The sequence below is a fragment of the Thamnophis sirtalis genome, unplaced genomic scaffold, assembly GCF_051295495.1.
Source record: "Thamnophis sirtalis isolate CommonGarterSnake01/CBP01778 unplaced genomic scaffold, rThaSir2_p1.2 scaffold_6, whole genome shotgun sequence".
Classification (NCBI taxonomy): Eukaryota; Metazoa; Chordata; class Lepidosauria; order Squamata; family Natricidae; genus Thamnophis; species Thamnophis sirtalis.
In genome coordinates this window covers 50852359-50874656 of record NW_028261386.1, presented here as the reverse complement: position 1 = coordinate 50874656, position 22298 = coordinate 50852359, and the positions used below count along the sequence as shown (strand labels likewise).

Sequence of the window (22298 nt, the reverse complement as noted above, 5' to 3'; positions counted from 1 at the left end):
CTGTTTTCCTTTTTGGAAGTTTTTGGTAACATATTAATATTTGAATGGATAAGTCCAATTCTTTGGATCTGTGCATTTTCCTGTTGAAGGAATTCCTTGATTTTCTCAGGTTCCCTTAATAACAGTCTCTTAGCATTCTTAGCGTCTACAGCAAATTTATTAAGGATGGAAAAGATATTTCAAAGCACTCAAGATGACAGCTGGTCATATGATGATAGCTTTCTCAGAAAAGCTTGGTGATAGCTTTCTCAGAAAAGCGTCTGCAGGAGATAACCGAGCAGCTGTACCACCTCTTTTGCCAGGTTTTCATTCTGTAGTTGAAACAGCTGTTTGATTTCATTCTTGGTGAGATCAGACAAAGAATCAATAATTAGGGAAAGGCTGCAGTCCTCTGGCTGATTCTAGCTTAGGTAGTATTCAGTTTACAGCTAGAGGCTTATATGTCTTAGCCATGAGATAATATTTTAAGAATTAGAGAGTCAACTGTATCATAGCGTGCCTTTGATCAGGAAAAAAAGTCTTTTCAGAACATGTGAAACTTTAATTGAAAACAAGTTGTGCTACATCGGAGACAAATTATTTGTGTATTTAACCACACTTGGCCAAATAAATTGTTCTGCTCTATTGAAAACCTCCAAGAAGGCTGCATTTAGCCTTATTTGTCCTCAATATGAATTTATGTTTTTGAGGGTTTCAGAACCATTTAAGCAAATGCGGGTTTCACTGAAACTACGAAAGAGAGATTCCTACCACCAGAGATTCCTACCAATCATCTCCATAAGGAAGAGATGTACCATCAATAACAGCATCCTATTTTAGGAAGAGATTGGATGCCCTTATGCTATTGATATTAAACCACTTTGGATTCCTGGCATTGACTTCTAATCAGAGCAGCAGTGTATTTGAATAAATATCACTCTTTGATACCAATACAATATTTTTATTTTAAAAACTTTTTAGTTGATCCAATTTCAGTTGATCCAAATTCATTGTTTGAATTAGCAGAGATGGTTTACAGTTAATCCTTAAGTAGTAATTGGGATCGGAATTTCCATCACTAAGTGGTGTAGAGAGAAATAGAATGCTCTGGAATTCTTTAAATGGCTTGGCCCTGGATTGCCAATGTTGCACATACTCTGCATCACAGAACTTTAAAGATAAAAATGTAATAGTACTTTTTGATATTAATAAGCTTAAGACTTTATCATGCCTATTAAGGTTAACTAATTAAATGTCGTTGAGGACAAAGGAGAAGGGCAAGAAACTTATGATTCCTTCAGACTTTAGCTGTAAATCTTCAAAGTACATATCAGGCACACATACAGTACAGGCAGAGAGATTAAGATATGACAAAACACCAGTTCAGATCAATCTATAGAGTAAAGAATGTTCTGAGAGTAGTTTGATATTTTTGGAAGTATAGCCTCAGAAATAGAATTGGATCAAAGTGTTTGGGACATGGTTCTGATGAAATAGGCTTGTTTCGGAGTTTCAATGCTTCAAATTGCTTCCAGTTTTGAGGATTTACTTGCAGAAATTGTAGAACCATTCCCCCCATGGAAAATCATCTTGGTAACTTAAGACATTTTAAAACAAACTATTAAAATTGTTATAGAAGGTTTGGATTTTATGTTTTGCCAATAAATTAAATGTTAATTTTGTGTTTTTGCATGTTAGTAATGTTACCAACCAAAGGGTAATTAGAGTTATTATTATTATTGAATTGTATCACAGCGCCAGTTGTTTCGCCGCATTTGGCATTGATTACTAGTCGGGCCCCACCTAGGGGCCTAGGACGTCGTAACGTATTTTAGTAATATGCGTGCAGATCCAAGCAGTGCGGCTTTTTGCATTTGACTGATGGTGATTTTGTCAATTTTTAACTGTTTTAAATGTAATTCCAGTGCTTTTGGAATAGCACCCAGTGTGCCAATTACCACTGGAATTATCACTGCTGGTTTGTGCCATAGTCGTTGAATTTCGATTTTTAAGTCCTGGTATCTTGCGATTTTTTCATGTTCCTTCTCGGCGACCCTGCTATCACCTGGTATTGCGATGTCTATGATTGTGACCTTATTTTTCTCAACCAGTGTGATGTCTGGTGTATTATGCGCCAGTATTTTGTTGGTTTGTATACGGAAATCCCACAAGATCTTGACCATCTGATTTTTGGTGACTTTTTCACGCTGATGTTCCCACCAGTTTGTTGCTGTTTTAATATTATAATTTTTGCACAAATTCCAATGGATCATTTGTGCCACTGAATTGTGCCGCAATTTATAATCAGTCTGCGCGATTTTTTTACAACAGCTGAGTATGTGATCAACAGTTTCATCAGCTTCTTTGCAAAGTCTGCATTTGGCATCATCAGAGGATTTTTCGATTTTGGCCCTAATGGCATTTGTGCGGATAGCTTGTTCTTGCGCAGCCAGGATTAGTGACTCTGTTTCTTTCTTTAATGTACCTGTTGTTAACCATAACCAAGTTTGTTCACTGTCCACTTTATCTTTTATTTTTTCCAGAAATTGGCCATGCAGTGCTTTGTTCTGCCAACTCTCCATTCTAGATTTTATCACATCTTTTCTGTATTCTTGTTTCGTCTGTTGGGCCTTCAGTAGATTTTTGTTCTTTACTTCGATTAATAGATGTTCTTGACTTTCTTTTAAATAATCAGCCAGTGCGTGTTTTTCTTCTTCAACTGTTTGCTTCACTTGTAATAATCCTCTGCCACCTGATTTTCGGGGCAGATATAGTCTATCAGTATCACCACGTGGATGTAAACTGTAGTGCATTGTCATTAGTTTCCTGGTTTTTCAGTCCAAAAGGTCCAAATCAGCTTGTGTCCAGTTAACTATACCAGCTGTGTATCTTATAACTGGTATTGCCCAGGTATTTATGTCCTTGATTGTATTTCCACCATTCAATTTAGATTTTAAATTTTTCCTAACTCTGTTGGTGTACTCTCGCCTGACAATAGTTTTTACTTCTCCATGCTTGATGTTATCCAACTGCAGAATGCCTAAGTATTTGTAGGCTTCATTTTCTTTGCATTTAATTAATTGGCCATTGGGCATTTCAATTCCCTCAGATGCAGTGATTTTGCCCCTTTTTATGGATACAGTGGCGCATTTTTCCATGCCAAACTGCATTGAAATATCAGTGCTGAATACTCGGACTGTGTTTGTCAATGATTGGATTTCTATTTCTGACTTTCCATAGAGTTTCAAATCATCCATATATAGTAAATGTGAAATTTTTTCAGCTTCTTTGGCTGTTTGATAGCCTAATTTCATTTTTTTTAAGATTACTGATAGTGGGATCATTGCGATGATGAAGAGAAGAGGTGAAAGTGAATCACCCTTGAAAATTCCTCGCTTGATATTAACCATTCCGTAGATCTCATTCCCTACTGCCAACTCAGTTCTCCATTGTTTCATCGCCTTTTCAGTAAAGGATGTAATATTTTTGCTAATGCCAGTTGTTTCTAAGCATTTTATGATCTAACTATGTGGCAGTGAGTCAAATGCCTTTTTGTAATCAATCCAGACCATATTCAAGTTCGTTTTTCTGTTCTTACAATTTTCTAATATCATTTTATCAATTAGAAGCTGATATCTTTTGTGCCCCTGCTCCTTCTTTTGTTGCCTTTTTGCTCTACTGGCAAGATGTTGTTTGTTTCCAAATAATCCATCATGTTATCTGCAATAATGCCTGTGAGTAATTTGAAGGTTGTTGGCAAGCATGTTATTGGTCTGTAGTTTTCAGGTCTTGTTCCTTTAGTTGCATCTTTCTAAATCAAGTATGTTTTTCCAGTTGTCAACCATTCATCAATTTGGCCCTTTTGTAAAATTTCATTCAGTTGCCTGGCCAATATTGCATGTAAACTGGTCAGATATTTGAGCCAGAAACCATGTAATTGGTCCTTTCCAGGTGATGTCCAATTCTTTACCTTTTTAACTCGATTTTTGACCATCTCAGTTGTTATTTCTAATACTTGCATTTGTTTGTTGCCAATGCTTTTCCCAAAGTCATGTATCCACTTTGCTTCCTTGTTGTAGTCCTTTGCATTTTCCCACAATTCTTTCCAGAATTCAACTGTGGCCTGTTTTTCTGGTTTTTCACTTTTGGTGTCACCATTTACATTAAGACTTTGATAAAAACACCGTTGGTCTGATCGAAATTGCTGATTTTGTTTATATTGGATGATTCGTGCCTCATATCTTTCAATTTTTCTAGCTGTTGCTGTTATCTGCTGTTTTACAATCTCTACAGCTTCATTGATGTTTCTTGTATCCAATCTATATCTTCTGATTAGCCGATCTATGATTTTGTTGTTTTTAAGCCGTTGCTCATGCATGTTCTTTAAGTTACTATCATCTGCCCTTAATTTTTTGATTTTTTGTTCTAAACGGATTTTCCACTTTGGCTTTGATGCTTTTTCTGTTGTGTGACTAGGTACTTTAATTTTAATGCCTAGTTCATTAGTGACTATTACAGCTGCGCTGTACATTAACTGGTTTGTTTCCAAGATGGATCCCAGTTCAATTGTTGAAAACACTGCATTAACCATTTTCATGATAGGGGCCAAAATTTTCTTAGGCACAGTTTTTAGTGATGGTAAACGTTGCCTTTCCTCATTAAGCAGAAAATGCTCCATGATCTTATCCTTCAATTCTTTTTGTTTTTGAGTTAGTTCATCAGTTGGTTCAGTGATAACTGGTTCTAGTGGTGGTGATGTTATTTCCTCCCCAAGAGCTTCTTCTGGGAGTTCTACTATAATGTCTTTAGTTGTGTCTTGAATATCAGTTATTTCCGCTTGTGATATTGTTTTTTGGGTTTTGCAATTTGCCTGAATTTCCTCATGTTCAACTTCACTAAACACTTTATTCCGTATAATATATCGCCTTTGATCTGCTAGTCGTTGTTCACTAACATTTGAATCTGGATATTGTTGTTTCCATAATTCATACATTCGCTTTAAATAGCCTCTTTTTTCTGGCTCTGAGTTGTAGTAAGAGGCCATTATGGCACGGTTTTCAATATTATTATTATTATTATTATGCAATTGTATCACAGCGGCCAGTTGTTTCACCGGATTTGGCATTGGTTACTAGTCGGGCCCCACCCAGGGGCCTAGGACGTCGTAACGTATTTTAGTAATATGCGTGCAGATCCAAGCAGTGCGGCTTTTTGCATTTGACTGATGGTGATTTTGTCAATTTTTAACTGTTTTAAATGTAATTCCAGTGCTTTTGGAATAGCACCCAGTGTGCCAATTACCACTGGAATTACCACTGCTGGTTTGTGCCATAGTCGTTGAATTTCGATTTTTAAGTCCTGGTATCTTGCGATTTTTTCATGTTCCTTCTCGGCGACCCTGCTATCACCTGGTATTGCGATGTCTATGATTGTGACCTTATTTTTCTCAACCAGTGTGATGTCTGGTGTATTATGCGCCAGTATTTTGTCGGTTTGTATACGGAAATCCCACAAGATCTTGACCATCTGATTTTCTGTGACTTTTTCAGGCTGATGTTCCCACCAGTTTGTTGCTGTTTTAATATTATAATTTTTGCACAAATTCCAATGGATCATTTGTGCTACTGAATTGTGCCGCAATTTATAATCAGTCTGCGCGATTTTTTTACAGCAGCTGAGTATGTGGTCAATAGTTTCATCAGCTTCTTTGCAAAGTCTGCATTTGGCATCATCAGAGGATTTTTAGATTTTGGCCTTAATGGCATTTGTACGGATAGCTTGTTCTTGCGCAGCCAGGATTAGTGACTCTGTTTCTTTCTTTAATGTACCTGTTTTTAACCATAACCAAGTTTGTTCACTGTCCACTTTATCTTTTATTTTTTCCAGAAATTGACCATGTAGTGCTTTGTTCTGCCAACTCTCCATTCTTGATTTTATCACATCTTTTCTGTATTCTTGTTTTGTCTGTTGGGCCTTCAGTAGATTTTTGTTCTTTACTTCGATTAATAGATGTTCTTGAGTGTCTTTTAAATAATCAGCCAGTGCATGTTTTTCTTCTTCAACTGTTTGCTTCACTTGTAATAATCCTCTGCCACCTGATTTTCGGGGCAGATACAGTCTATCAGTATCACCACGTGGATGTAAACTGTAGTGCATTGTCATTAGTTTCCTGGTTTTTCGGTCCAAAAGGTCCAAATCAGCTTGTGTCCAGTTAACTATGCCAGCTGTGTATCTTATAACTGGTATTGCCCAGGTATTTATGGCCTTGATTGTATTTCCACCATTCAATTTAGATTTCAAAATTTTCCTAACTCTGTTGGTGTACTCTCGCCTGACAATAGTTTTTACTTCTCCATGCTTGATGTTATCCAACTGCAGAATGCCTAAGTATTTGTAGGCTTCATTTTCTTTGCATTTAATTAGTTGGCCATTGGGCATTTCAATTCCCTCAGATGCAGTGATTTTGCCCCTTTTTATGGATACAGTGGCGCATTTTTCCATGCCAAACTGCATTGAAATATCGGTGCTGAATACTCGGACTGTATTTGTCAATGATTGGATTTCTATTTCTGACTTTCCATAGAGTTTCAAATCATCCATATATAGTAAATGTGAAATTTTTTCAGCTTCTTTGGCTGTTTGGTAGCCTAATTTCATTTTTTTAAAGATTACTGATAGTGGGATTATCGCGATGATGAAGAGAAGAGGTGAAAGTGAATCACCCTGGAAAATTCCTCGCTTGATATTAACCATTCCGTACTTCTCATTCCCTACTGCCAACTCAGTTCTCCATTGTTTCATTGCCTTTTCAGTAAAGGATGTAATATTTTTGCTAATGCCAGTTGTTTCTAAGCATTTTATGATCCAACTATGTGGCAGTGAGTCAAATGCCTTTTTGTAATCAATCCAGACCATATTCAAGTTCGTTTTTCTGTTCTTACAATTTTCTAATATCATTTTATCAATTAGAAGCTGATCTTTTGTGCCCCTGCTCCTTCTTTTGTTGCCTTTTTGCTCTACTGGCAAGATGTTGTTTGTTTCCAAATAATCCATCATGTTATCTGCAATAATGCCTGTGAGTAATTTGAAGGTTGTTGGTAAGCATGTTATTGGTCTATAGTTTTCAGGTGTTGTTCCTTTAGTTGGATCTTTCTGAATCAAGTATGTTTTTCCAGTTGTTAACCATTCATCAATTTGGCCCTTTTGTAAAATTTCATTCAGTTGCCTGGCCAATATTGCATGTAAACTGGTCAGATATTTGAGCCAGAAACCATGTAATTGGTCTTTTCCAGGTGATGTCCAATTCTTTACCTTTTTAACTCGATTTTTGATCATCTCAGTTGTTATTTCTAATACTTGCATTTGTTTGTTGCCAATGCTTTTCTCAAAGTCATGTATCATGCTTCCTTGTTGTAGTCCTTTGCATTTTCCCACAGTTCTTTCCAGAATTCAACTGTGGCCTGCTTTTCTGGTTTTTCACTTTTGGTGTCACCATTCACATTAAGACTGATAAAAACGCCGTTGGTCTGATCGAAATTGCTGATTTTGTTTATATTGGATGATTCGTGCCTCATATCTTTCAATTTTTCTAGCTGTTGCTGTTATCTGCTGTTTTACAATCTCTACAGCTTCATTGATGTTTCTTGTATCCAATCTATATCTTCTGATTAGCCGATCTATGATTTTGTTGTTTTTAAGCCGTTGCTCATGCATGTTCTTTAAGTTACTAGCATCTGCCCTTAATTTTTTGATTTTTTGTTCTAGACGGATTTTCCACTTTGGCTTTGATGCTTTTTCTGTTGTGTGACTAGGTACTTTAATTTTAATGCCTAGTTCATTAGTGACTATTACAGCTGCGCTGTACATTAACTGGTTTGTTTCCAAGATGGATTCCGGTTCAATTGTTGAAAACACTGCATTAACCATTTTCATGATAGGGGCCAAAATTTTCTTAGGCACAGTTTTTAGTGATGGTAAACGTTGCCTTTCCTCATTAAGCAGAAAATGCTCCATGATCTTATCCTTCAATTCTTTTTGTTTTTGAGTTAGTTCATCAGTTGGTTCAGTGATAACTGGTTCTAGTGGTGGTGATGTTATTTCCTCCCTGAGAGCTTCTTCTGGGAGTTCTACTATAGTGTCTTTAGTTGTGTCTTGAATATCAGTTATTTCCGCTTGTGATATTGTTTTTTGGGTTTTGCAATTTGCCTGAATTTCCTCATGTTCAACTTCACTAAACACTTTATTCCGTATAATAAATCGCCTTTGATCTGCTAGTCGTTGTTCACTAACATTTGAATCTGGATATTGTTGTTTCCATAATTCATACATTCGCTTTAAATATCCTCTTTTTTCTGGCTCTGAGTTGTAGTAACAGGCCATTATGGCACGGTTTTCATCTGCACTATATTTTGTTGGCTGGTCCACTTGTAGCCCACTTGTCGACGGATGTCCAGGGACCCCAACATCCGCCGCGGCCCTTGTTAACCCGCGCGACGACCGATGCGGTATGGAATTCTTATTCGTTTTTTTCACCATATTGTATGGGTTGGCGGGGGTTTTTTTACGGGACCAGATGCCAACCTGATCCCAACCTTCCTCCTTTCTCATCCGGGCTTGGGACCGGCAACGGCGGAGTTTTATTATTATTATTATTATTCAATTGTATCACAGCGGCCAGTTGTTTCGCCAGATTTGGCATTGGTTACTAGTCGGGCCCCACCCAGGGGCCTAGGACGTCATAACATATTTTCGTAATATGCGTGCAGATCCAAGCAGTGCGGCTTTTTGCATTTGACTGATGGTGATTTTGTCAATTTTTAACTGTTTCAAATGTAATTCCAGTGCTTTTGGAATAGCACCCAGTGTGCCAATTACCACTGGAATTACCACTCTGCTGGTTTGTGCCATAGTCGTTGAATTTCGATTTTTAAGTCCTGATATTTTGCGATTTTTTCATGTTCCTTCTCGGCGACCCTGCTATCACCTGGTATTGCGATGTCTATGATTGTGACCTTATTTTTCTCAACCAGTGTGATGTCTGGTATATTATGCGCCAGTATTTTGTCCGTTTGTTGTTGTTGTTGTTATTATTATTATTATTATTATTATTTAGTGCATTTTTGAGTACTTTCTATAATTGTTAGTACAAAAAAAGCATAAAATAAAATTACTATATAATATGATTCAAATCTTTATTCATTGTCCATAAATCTGGTTTCTTTTCATGGCTATGCTTAATATTTATTATATTTATATAATATATAGTTATAACTACAAAGTTTAATTGTAACTTTTAATAAAATAATTTCTCTTTAAAATATCCTGTTTTTTCAATCCAGAGGCTTCATGAAAATAATACAAATCAGTATAATGGGGAGCCAGAAATCACAGAAGTGAATTATTCTACTCATGCCACTTTAGAGGTATGAAACATAATTTTTTTTTTTTTTTTTTTTGCTGACGGGATCTGCAGCATGCCTTTTCTAGCAGCATGGGTGAGGTTGGTCAGTCCCATTCAGTGGTTCCTCAGATAGCCTGGGCCCATATCATGAAGATCTTTAAAAGCGATAGCCAATACCTTGAATTGTATCCAGAAGCAAATTGGCAGCAATGATGTAACATGGACATACACACCCCATGGGCCTCAAGAACTGACCTTGCTACCACATTTTACACCAGCTTTAGCTTCCAAATACTCTTCAAGAGTAGCTCCATGTATAGAGCATGAGATGACCAGGGGCTTGCTTTAGTGGCTGAGTGCAGGGGCTTCCAATCCAAGAAATGAACTATTGGAAATATTGACCAACAACAAAAACAAATGAGAGCAATAATACTTGATCTGAGGAGGGTTCTTTAGTACATATTAATGAATGATAGCTATTTGTCTGTTCCCCTCCCCCCTTTATGCTGTTTGTGTGTAGCGGCAAAGAATTGAATCTGTGCGAAGAAGAGAACGCATTCTGGAACGATATAATTTGCATCCTAGAAAGGAGGAGAAGGGAAGAGAGGAGATGTATTCAGAAGAGAAAAATTTTGAAACACCAAAAAGTATTGAAAAAGTATGCTGGAAGACAAAAGAACTGGAATTTGGAGGAAAAATCGGTATGCTAGTTTTGAAAGTCATAAACTATAGTTGCATAATAGTCTGAAGCCTTTGATGCATAACTGAAGTTTTAAACTTTCCATTCACATCAATAAAGAAAATGATTTTGAACATAAGAGAAGGTACAGCTACTGTTTTAGTTGATACCAGTTATCTTTCTTGCTGGAAAGCTTCCTTGGAATTGAATTGATTCTAATCATTGTATAACTTTTTTTTTAGGTGCCTTCTTTATGATATTTCTTCTGCCTGGAACCGTGTTCTGCCTGTTGTTAATGTGCTCACAGAAAGACCCTAGTCTTCTGAATTTTCCTCCTCCACTACCAGCTTTCCAAAATTTATGGGAGACGAGAGTGTTTGGTGTCTTTCTTCTTTGGTTCTTTCTCCAAGCCCTATTTTACTTACTACCGATAGGAAAGGTAAAACTTTTAGAAGTAAAAATTTGATTTTTTAAAATGTAATTTATAAAACAGCATTTTAACTTAATACTGATATTTCTAAACTAGCATTTTTTAAAATCCTGTTTTATGTAGTATAAATGTTATTTGAAACCTCCCATTATAAAATGGTTACATGAGGTGAAGAGAAATGCTAATGTATCAGGTTCCAAGGGTATATGTTGATAAAGGGTTCTTCTTTTAGTTTTGCCTTTCTTTTTTAATGAGCATTTTATAGATTCTTTTTGTGCCACATTTTCATCCAGGGTAATGATTTTTCTTATGAAATATTAGAATTCTACAAATCATTCAATGTATAGAATGGATCTGTCAGGGATTTTGAACTAGGTGAAGGAAAAGGGAGTAGGCAAGGCTTTCATTCTTTTCTACCAAATTCTGGTTGGAATTCTATTTGGTGACGCTCTTGTAGAATAAAACCTCTAGATTCAAGGGATTGGATGCTAAACAAAATGGCATTCTTCTTTCAGATAATATATTGTGATGGATACAGTAGTTCTAGTCCTTTCCTTTTCCAGATTGGCTTTATAACTGTGGAAAGATCTAGTGCAGGTAGTGCTTGACTTACAATCATTTGTTTAGGTAGAAACTGTTTGAAGTTACAATAGCAGTGGAAAAGCGACTTCTGACCTTTTCTCACAAATACGGCTGTTGCAGCATTCCCATGGTCATGTGCTTGGCAACTGGCATGTATTTATGACAGTTGCACTGTCCCAGAGTCAAGAGATCACCATTTATAACCTTCCCAGCTGACTCCGATAAGCAAAGACAGTGGGGAAAGCCAAATTTGTTTAATGACTGAATGATTCGCTTAACTTACTTAACAACAAAAATTGGGGGCTCAGTGGTTAGTCATAAGTTGAGGACAGTGACGTGTGGTGAGATTTATGGTTGGTGAGGCAAAAAGAAAGACGTAGCACTCTCCCCGGCACTTGAAAGCGGGCAAAAGACGCCCTGCCGTTATGTCCAAAAGCCCTGCCACTATGTCCAAAAGCTCTGCCGCTGTGTCCAAAAGCCCTGCTGCCATGTTTGACATAAAAAAGTCCCCCCCCCACACACTCTACTTACAATAATACAATTACTTACAAATTACATTAATTTTGAATTCCTCCTCCTCCCTCCGACCCACATACTTTTACCAGCTGTTTCACAGAGCTGTTTCAACTCTGCTCTTGTCTGCCATGATGAAAATGTAAAAATATAAAAAGAAAAAGGCAAGAGCTGCTGAGGTCAGGCTGGGTTAGCTGCTGCCAGAGTCTCCAATGGATGACTCTGCTTCACTATTTAAAAAAGCCTCTAAAAAAAGCCCTCTACAGGAGGAGGCAAGAGAACGACATGCCTCATCTACATAAGGATTTTTTTGGCTTTTAATCCTTGCTAAACTCTGTTCGAGTGATCATAAAGATAGATGAGCCATGTCGTTCTCCCGCCTCTTCCTATAGAGGACACTTTTTTAGAGGCTTTTTTAAACAGTTAAGCACTAAGCAGAGTCATCCACTGTGACTGGTAGCAACTACCTCAGCCTTTTTCCTTTAATTTTTTTTCCTTTTCATGATAACAGTGGTGAGGCCCTGCCTCCCCTGACTGCACGTCACTGGTTGAGGACTATTTTGTGATTACTTTTTGTTTTACCCTCATATTGGTAAAAGCTCAGATTTCATAGTGCTGTTCAGAGTTCTGCTACCTATATCTCAAGACTGTGTTTGGGGGGTAAGGGTTGTGGGTGAGTGTTAAAAATCCTATTATTTCTTTTACTATTGTATGATCTATGAAAATGTGAATATTTTAGATGAAAATATATTTTTCTTTTTAGATTGTAGAAGGGGTACCACTTTGGAATGGAATTAGACTGGAGTATAGAATAAATGGTAAATATGTATTTACAGTTTCTTTGGAATTTACTAATCTGATGTTGATACTATTAGTACCTGTATTTCAACTACATATTGCAATTTTTACTCTCGAGCTCCTGGTCTCAACTCAACATTCTTGGATTAAATGACAAAAACCTGCCTTGTTTAGGATCAGTATATCTTAACATATTTAAATCCTATATCATTTAATTACCCACACATTAAATGAATTAAGCCATACCTTATGAAGGGTTAGTGCATTTTAATAAAATTTGTTCATCTGAAAAGATGCTACCAGAATATTTTACAGAATATTCCCGTGCTTTCATATCTAAAATTATGTTCAGAACTTTTATTCTGAGTTTTCTCCCATGCTGAGGTATAACAAATGTTATCCAGGGATGGGCCTTTTCAGTTATAACCTCCCAATTCTGAAATGGTATCCCTGATGAAAATATGTGTGGCCAACTCTATTGCTTTTTGATGGCAGGCAGATATAATTTTACTCTTTTACTTATTTTAATTTATCAATGAATAAATTATATGTACTGTTAAAAAGTGAACTATTGTGGCTATTAGCACTTGCACACCTTCTGCTCAACAACTCTGACATTGATTTCCAATGGAAAGCCAAATGAGTTACTGAATGTCCAGATATAGCACATATAAATAACATAAAAGGTGCCAGGGTTTGAAGTTTCACGGAGCAATGCACAATCCTGAATAGAATTTGCATCTCATATTTTGTATGCTGGGACTCAATGAGGCGTAGTATCCTCTCCTCAGTGTGGCTGCGGGATCCCATTGGTATCTAAATATATATCTTTTAAACATTTATATTTTATTGTGCTTTTAAAAAAATCTAGGTGAAATGTTAAATGTATATTGCAAGTCCATGTATCATATGTCATATGCTTAATAAATAGATAAATTGTTGCTATTTTTATTATTTATCACATTATTTTGATATTAGTGACCCATAAATTGTCCTCATAAAATCTAAAGGATGGTACTCAAACTGTTAATTATTTAAAAATATATATTTTATTTTTTTCCTGCAACTGCAGAATGAATAATCTCTCTTCAGTCACAGAGGGCATGTTAATATGTATTGATGGTGGTGGAAGTGTCTAGGATGTTTTTGGTAGGCTGCAATACATCCTGCAATGATAATCCATTGTCTCTGATTTAACTGAGAAATAATTGGTTGAGTCCTATTGCTATTCCAAACCGTTATTTGGGGATTTGATTTATACAGGCCCTGTTTCTGCTCTTTTACTGTTGTCATAATCACAACAGGGATAGATAAGATTGCCTTTTGGATATCTTGCTTGAACTGTGATGAATGAGCAACCATGTTTACTCATTTCTCTAGCCATGCATTTCTTATTTCTCTAGCCAGTTATAAAGAATTGTGTCATTTCAGACATGACACTATGCCACAGTTGGACAATGGACTGCATACAGTTCCAAGCAGATTTTGGAAATGATCTGATTCCTTCACATCAAAATTGCAGTAGAAAATTTGGTGGCAAGCTATTAGATCATAGTACCTGTACCTATTTTTGAAAAAGTGTGTCTCATTTGTTCTTTCTTTTCTTTTTTAAGGAATCTACGCTTTTATCCTAACAGCTATAGCTGTTGGAATTTCTCTATACTTTGAAATGGAGTTTTATTATTTATATGACCACTTCCTGCAATTTGCTATTTGTGCTACAATTTTTAGTTTTTTGTTGAGCATTTATCTCTATGCCCGTTCTCTGAAAGCACCTGAGCATGAATTATCCCATGGAGGAAATTCTGGTAAGTGAAAATAATATTGGAAAATAATATTTCAGAATAGAATAACCCCAATTATTTATGTCATTCCTTTGTTGTTTTATAATCTATTGTGGGGATATCAACAGAAAATTCATAGGAACCATGCATATATTCTTATTTGTAGGGAATATCTTTTATGATTTTTTTATGGGACGTGAATTAAATCCTCGCATTGGAAATTTTGATCTGAAATACTTTTGCGAGTTACGACCAGGGCTAATTGGTTGGGTGAGTATTAATCTCTTGTTGCACATTCCACAATATTAAGTAAAATAAAAATGAGATAAGGAAGAAATGGCAAAGTAGTAGAAAATATATTATCATGCAGCATTATAGCTGCAACAAGGATAAAAATATATAAATTTGGAAATTTTCCTAGATAAGCTAACTACAAATGGGCATGTAATACATAATATTGTACTAAGATATAATTGAATTGTTTTCTGTAAAGAGGAGGGTACCATTTGAAATATTCAGTTTACATTAGATGATATTGGCTGAATTAGCTCATTGTAGACTTTTAAGGATAAAAGTGAGTAACATGTAATTTAATTTTTCCAAAGACTGTTATTAACTTGGCCATGCTTTTCACTGAGATGAAAGTGCAAGATCGGAACATGCCCTCTCTGTCAATGATACTTGTTAATAGTTTCCAGCTCATCTATGTGGTGGATTCTCTTTGGCATGAGGTAACTAGCAATTGATAGTTCTTGAATGAATTATTGTTAATTTTTAGAACTGTGGTTGTAAGGTTTATCCTGTATATCTTTCCTCCAAAATCTCAAGAAGATACTGTATGCAAGCTTGTTAAGTAGATAGTGATTGATGTAGAATCTTTCAGCAAACTTCCATAGATGAGCCTGGGCTTAAATTTCATCTTCCTTATTGTAGTACAACCATTTAACTGCTACTCCATATAAATTAACAGAGAAGGGATGGTAATTTCTTCTTCCTTCTACAACTTGATTCATAATCTAGTCCATAGGTACCCTAAGTCCAACAAATGGATTTGAAGGGTAAAAGGAAGTAAAAAATTGGTGAAAATCAAGTGACACCGAGTTTTACTATAATTTAAACCTTGAAGAATTAGTATGCACTTATCCATATTTTGTATATTTGCTGTTCTTTATAAAGCCTTATAGAGCTTCATTTTGAACTAGATGAAGCAAATTGGGCAAAGTCTTTGGCAAGGTGGCCATAATTTAGTACCTAAAAAAAAGTGATGAATATATTCAAGTGTTGGGAATTCAGTTTAAAAATTATGTTAGACTTATGCAATGAGTTCAGAGAAAATATTTCACAAGAAGTCAGAGCATAGATGAAACACTTTTTTTTTCCAAACTGCAAGGCATGCTGCTTTAAGAATTACTCCCAGTTATTTCTATTGTACATGTCATGTACAATAATTTCACTTGGAGGTAGGTTTCTGTGGCACCCAGAAAGCACTGAGGATGTTTCCTGTTCATTAGACAGGGATGGGCAACTCAGAGACCATATGCAGTCCATCATTGTTCCATTACTAGTTATTATAGGAGTTTTGAGATTGCATTGCTGAAATTCATAGGCAAATGAATGATGACAGCAAGGTTTTTGTTTTAAGGAGGGAAAGGTTTGTTTCTGTTTGGGGTTGTTGTTTTATTATTTTAAACAATTGTGAATGAGAACACAGGCCTTTATGAGTTAATCCATTCTCACCCTGACATATGCATACTGATGCCCAAACCAGGTTAATTAAGCAGAGTGGCTGAATTTCAACAGCATCATTTTGGAGTCATATTTGTGAAAACAGTGATCGGAATAGGAGTTTACTATTAATATTAAACATTAATAATGTTAACCATTTTACCTTTTATCGCCTTCATAACCCAGAAGCATTTAAAAGGATTTTCTACTCTTCCCTTTTAGGGACTTGCATTCGTCATTGGAAAGCTCCCCAATTGCTGACCATCTTTGCTTAGGAAGTTTAAAAACTTTACTTTCCAGACATCTCAAAAATAATTGAAATTTACTGCAGTTTGGAAATTTATCCCTTTTATTTGCTAATTAGCCCAATTTTGCCTCAAATTTCTACACTGTCTTTTTGAGTTCACTATTAGAATTGAATCTACAAGAAAAGGCTATAATATTTTATCTTTTAAAAGTTACATGATCAAAAAGTTGTTTTGCCTTAGACACAGACAGTACATTGTAGCAGAGACAGATTTTTTTAGGGAAGGCAGTAATAACCAACTAAATGGGAACTATAAATAAATGTATTTATTTAGAGATGTGTGAACTCAGAATTCATCGGCATTTCTCAATGGCTTAAAAAAAGTATCCTTGCAAAAGGTGCTGTGTAATGGGGCATGCATTTAACAAAGCAAGGTTGGCAACTGCTTTGAAAGTTTCTTATCTAAATACTAAGTAATTGAATATTCTTTTGTTACTATTTTAGGAAGCAATTTTAACAACAATGGACATCACAAATGAAGGGTTTGGATTCATGCTAGCATTTGGAGACTTAGTATGGGTTCCCTTTCTCTACAGTTTACAAGCTTTCTATTTAGTGAATAATCCAAATGAGATTTCATGGCCTGCAGCTTCTGCCATCCTGACTCTAAATAGTAAGTTATGACTTAATGATAGGAATGTATTATTTTGCATTAATGCATAGAGCAGCACAAAAGATTTCAACTGAACATTTCTCCTTACTCAGCACTGAGCAAGAAATGAAATAATCATGATAATACTATACAAAGGGTCAGCAAGAGATGAGATATTATGAGATTGAGGAAATTGTGAACTTGCAGAGGATGATGTATCCAAATTCTACCTTATGTCAGCTGTCAATTATTGTGGAAGTTATAATCCAACAAACAATAATAAAAGTCCACCCTTGATTTAGATGGTTTTTTCCCCTAAATTCTGTGATTACAATATTTATATTTTAAAGAATTGTTTAGCTTGATAGTGAAATACTATCACTAGTAGTGATGGTATTATGACATTTGTCATAATAATTAGCTTGGAAATATACTCAATCCTAAAATGAGAATATTACTGACATAATACAATAAAGAATATAGAAAGATGCATGTATCCCATTATTCAAATTTTAATCTTTACATTTTAATACTTTTTTATTCACTTCATTTTTATGATGTAGAATTGCAATAGAAATTTTCAGTTCCTGTGGCTCCCATTATCCTCAAAATATTTCTAAACAAGGAAAGGAAAGGAAATGCAGTAAAAGGGGACCAGATATAGGGAAAACCAATATGAATTCTAACTTTTGTATACGTTAAGAATTGTGCATTGTGTTACCTGATAGGGTATGGTGTAGGACATTGATGATGTATTAATAAAAGAATCTTGGTTTGCTAAAGACTGAATTTAGTGATAATAGAAGTTAAAAATATAAGCATCTGTATAAATGATACCCTTATCACTATTGTTGTAAATGATAATAAATAATAAATCATCTTATAATCAGTACTCTTATTTTTTCCCCACAAGTTGTTGGCTATTACATTTTCCGTGCTGCCAACTCACAAAAGAATTTATTTAGAAGAAATCCAAAGGATCCAAAAGTTGCTTGTAAGTACTGTTTAGACCTACTGGTTTTGTAACAATAGTCTACATACTATTTATTCATAAGTATGTTGCTACTGCATTCTATTATATATATGCATATATATATATATGTGTGTGTGTGTCTGTTATACAGATTTGAATGTTATTCCTACTGCAACGGGAAAAAACCTCCTTGTATCTGGCTGGTGGGGCTTTGTGCGTCATCCTAATTATTTAGGTGATATCATTATGGCCCTGGCTTGGTCCCTACCTTGTGGTAAGTTAATAAAGCAATTTTACTTTACACTTTTCTTGTTTCTTTTGAATCTCTATTCTGTTGGTGGAGTGATAGTTACTGACTGTAATATAAGATTTCCACTACCAAAGATTTATATATATAATAAAATGCTTTGAAATAAGATAATTTTCACAGAAAAAGAATATACTGTATTTTTTTTATGATAAGACACACCTTTTCCCCCCTAAAAGAGGGTGAAAATTTGGGTGTTTCTTATACACCGAATGTAGCCCTGCCCACCCACTGGCCCCCACCCTTTGGCCTCCCAGCAATTTACCTGCTTGCAGAAAATGGGAAAATGGTGCCTGTGACGGCGGCAATAGGCTATGGCAATCCTGGCAGCCTGAAACAGCTGATCATTATGAGGCCCATGCTGAAATGGAAATTGAAAGTGAAACGGCTGTTTGCTGCAAGGAGCAAATTGCTGGAAGGCAGAGTTACAATTTTTTCCCTTCTAATCAGTAAACTGAAGCAGGCTGTTTGGTGTTTGCCATTTGCTGCAAGGAGGTTAAGTCAATAACTATAAATGCCTATAGGATGTTCAAATTATTAGACTTATTTTTTAAAGACTGCTTTATTATTGTTCAAGACAACTTAACAAAATGGAGAAGCTTTTTAAAATAAATGCTTGATCTGAAGAGGCCCAGTGCTATTGTATCTTCTTTAAACAGCAGAGAATAATGTATACTTCCAGAAAGCCACATCAATTTTAACAGCATCTGTATAAATATAGTCTGAAATGTAACCACAAACATTATATATCATCTGTGCTGTTTGCTGCAAGGAGGCCAATTGCTGGGAGGCAGAGGCAGATTCCCCCCCCCTTGTTTTTCTCCCCTAAAGCTAGGTGTGTCTTATACTTCAGAGCGTCTTATACTCTGACAAATGAGATGTACCATAGATGATGTGATTTCTTTCATGGCAATATTCCTTTCCTATATTTTTATTAAACATAATACCAAGAGAAAAAAAATACAGTTAAAATATTTTAATACTTCACATTACATTTTTGTATATATATTTGCACTTACAACTATATTATGACTAATGGGATGAGGAAAAAGTAATAATACTTTATATTTTTTTATAGGATTCAATCATATTTTACCATATTTCTATGTCATATATTTTACTGGTTTGCTTATTCACCGAGAAGCCCGTGATGAACACCAATGTAAGAAAAAATACGGTTTGGCATGGGAAAAATACTGTCAGCGTGTACCGTACCGCATATTTCCATACTTCTATTGAGCAACATCTGATGCAAGATACAGAGTTTCGGCAATGAAACCTTTGGTGTATACATCATACCTCTTACCTTTGCACTTGGAATATATAATAATTGTACTGGATGTTCTTAAAAATACATTTTGATAGGTCATTTCCAGATATTTACCAGCCATCTAATTGATGCAGCCTTATAATTTTTAACCACTTGCCATTTTAAGTGACTTTTTTTTTTTAGAAATAATAAACTAGTTGTATAGTGCATGAAAAGTATTAAGTAATTTGTATGCTTTATAAACTGGTTATGAGTAATGTTTATTTTTTGTCCTGTAAGAAAGAAAACCAAATTTAGGGCTTAATTACCAATATTTTCTTTATAATTTTATTTTGTATTTTTAGTATTCATAGTACCTTGGTCAAAAAGCATCATATAAAACAGCAGTATACTAAGATCCAATGAAAAGCAACATTTACTATGTTCCAGCTTCCTAATTATATTTGTTCTTACTCATTTTTCCTGATTCCCTTGAGGATTTGGGCAGATGGAGGTTAGAGCGGAGTTATAAATATGACTCTTCTGCCTCATAAAAACAGGCTCCATTTAAGTTGTAGACAAGATTTTAACATGTAGTTGAATGTTGAGTGCAGTTGTAAGGGGATATATAAAAATGTCCCATACCACTCTATGGAATATCTCAGGTTTGAAAATATTAGTGGTAAAAAACATTAGAGATTTATTTAGTGATAATAGAAAGTAGTGCAAAATATGAAATATTGTACAAACTGGAAAAAAGCTTTTTCCCCTATGAACCATTGCTTTACACTGCAGCTTTCCTTTATAATATTGAAAGAGTTTGTTTTACAATATTTGGCTGTAAAATGGAATTGTTTTTCAAGTTTGGATTTTTTTAAATTATAACCATTTGCGTATTTTTTAAAAAAAATGTAAAGTATTGTATTATTGTGAAATATTTTAAGAGCTAATGACTTCATTTAAATATGGTGATGCATTATGAAAAAAGGAAACTATTCAACTTTTACAACTTGGCATTACTACCTCAAAGTAGGTTATTTTGCCTTTTTATATTGTTATGTAGGGAAAAGATTGCTTTTTAAATTAGCTTTTAAATAAGAAATGGAAATTAAAATCAACTATATAAGCACTAATGCATTTTTTTATATTTTTGTATTAATATCTCTTAACTATAGCTATAGAATATAAGAAATTCATAGCTTTAACAATAGTAATTTTACTGTTAAAGTTTTTATTGAAATGCCTGTAATTGACAAAACAATTGCTATTTTAATATATAAAGTTTGAAGGCAAAGGTATTGAAATATTTTTTTCAAACCGTGGATTTCATAATTTTATAGCAGTCAGAAAAGGTAGCCATTTAATATCTGTGTAAAGCACCCATAGTTTGTATATATGAATATGTAGCATATTCTTTATAACTTTTGCTTTTAATTTTAATGCAGCTAATACTACTTTCAAAATATTGTGCAGCAATAATTACTGTGAAATATTACACAATATAGCAGAGCCTCTTTTCTTCTCCTTCCGTCTACTATATTTTATGTATCTACTAGCTTTTGCTGGGCATTGTGTGCCTTTATAAAAATGTGGATTCAGTCTATTTAACCTAATAAGTTGCCCAGTTTTGAAATAGAAGGAATTTAGCATTTGGTAATCTTTATTCCTTATATATTTATAAGGACTGTTTTAGTTTTGAACAAAACTATTTTAAATTTAGATTGTAGTAATTAAATTTGGGGTTTGGGGGCAATAACTATTGCACATATGATAATGGCATTTTTGATTCTGTGATGATTATGCTCCAACCCCCAAGCACTCTCCGGAACTTTGGAACTACATTTTATATATTTCTGTTGGCTAGACTAACTAGATTTGATGGAGGTTGTGGCCCTGAACACTTTTAACAGGGCTGATATCTATAAGCAATAGGTAGTATAGACATTCCATGATTTTCAGGTATTCTACATACACTTTCTGAAGAAAGGATTTTTTAAGATAACTCTATAGCCCCAGGAGTATAGTTCCAATTAAAATAAACAGCAATTTGTCATCATTATTGTTTTTCTTTTTACTTTAGAATGTACTTTTAGATTTCATTTCATGAACAATAACTTGCATAATTAAACATTAGTCCAAAAATTGCATCGCTTTCTTGACATGCTTCTAATATGTATTTGTTAATTAAATGGATATTTGCTGTTCTTTTTTTTAAATCAAAAAATGACTGGCATAATCTTCAACAGACTGGTTATATTATTCATGCTGGCTTGATAGTAATATTCTTCTCCTTTTATACTCTTCACTAAAATCAATTAAGAATGCATTCCCTGTTCTCTTTTCTGCTTTATCTTAAGAAGTGGAGAATCTATGATCTTCTTAGTTAGACTTGACATATAGTCCCCAGTTACTTTAGTGAAGAAAAGGCATTTGATTGTAATTTGCATTGCCAAAATTTCTAGACTGCATTTTTAAGAGTTGGAAAAGTGTAGTTTGCAAGAATAGAGGAGGGAGGGCTCTTTGTGAAATTTCTCTAATGACCTGGTGCATGGTTATTATAATAGTCAAGTTAAAGTGAATAAAAATAATTGCTTTCACTTAATTTTTTGCATACTTCTGTGACATGTGCCTCACAAGATGCCACTTAAAGCCTACAATTTGATATATGACTTGTGGAGTGACATTCTTTTGTGATAGGGTAGCTAAGAGTTGCATCAGAATGGGAAGATAGTTTTCAAGGGAGATGTAGGTCATTTGGAGAGGAAATAACTACTTTGCCAAGACCTCCTCTCTTCATTTTTTGCCTGCCATTTTTAAGGGTATAGAATCCAGTGGCCAGACTTTCCTCAGTTAAGAAATAGGTGAGGAAGACTGATTTTACAAACTTTAAAACTTCAGAAAAAAACCAAATTACATGTTTCTGGAGATCTGGAATAGTAAGCACACTGTTTCAAAATCTCTGCATTTAGAATTACTCTTG

At 34.8% G+C, this 22298-nt stretch overlaps 1 protein-coding gene across 1 annotated transcript in view; it reads left to right on the top strand.

Moving 5' to 3' along the window:
* Nucleotides 1–21463, top strand: part of LBR (lamin B receptor) — a 45041-nt gene extending 23578 nt beyond the window's left edge. The window contains exons 4-14 of the mRNA XM_087717850.1: nucleotides 9318–9401; nucleotides 9900–10080; nucleotides 10301–10497; nucleotides 12347–12401; nucleotides 13995–14189; nucleotides 14332–14435; nucleotides 14771–14896; nucleotides 16642–16810; nucleotides 17703–17783; nucleotides 17914–18036; nucleotides 19148–21463. Of these exons, the coding sequence (XP_087573976.1) occupies nucleotides 9318–9401; nucleotides 9900–10080; nucleotides 10301–10497; nucleotides 12347–12401; nucleotides 13995–14189; nucleotides 14332–14435; nucleotides 14771–14896; nucleotides 16642–16810; nucleotides 17703–17783; nucleotides 17914–18036; nucleotides 19148–19308 (1476 nt within the window). The 3' untranslated portion in view covers nucleotides 19309–21463. The remainder of the gene's footprint in view (nucleotides 1–9317; nucleotides 9402–9899; nucleotides 10081–10300; nucleotides 10498–12346; nucleotides 12402–13994; nucleotides 14190–14331; nucleotides 14436–14770; nucleotides 14897–16641; nucleotides 16811–17702; nucleotides 17784–17913; nucleotides 18037–19147) is intronic.
* Nucleotides 21464–22298: the final 835 nt, after the last annotated feature.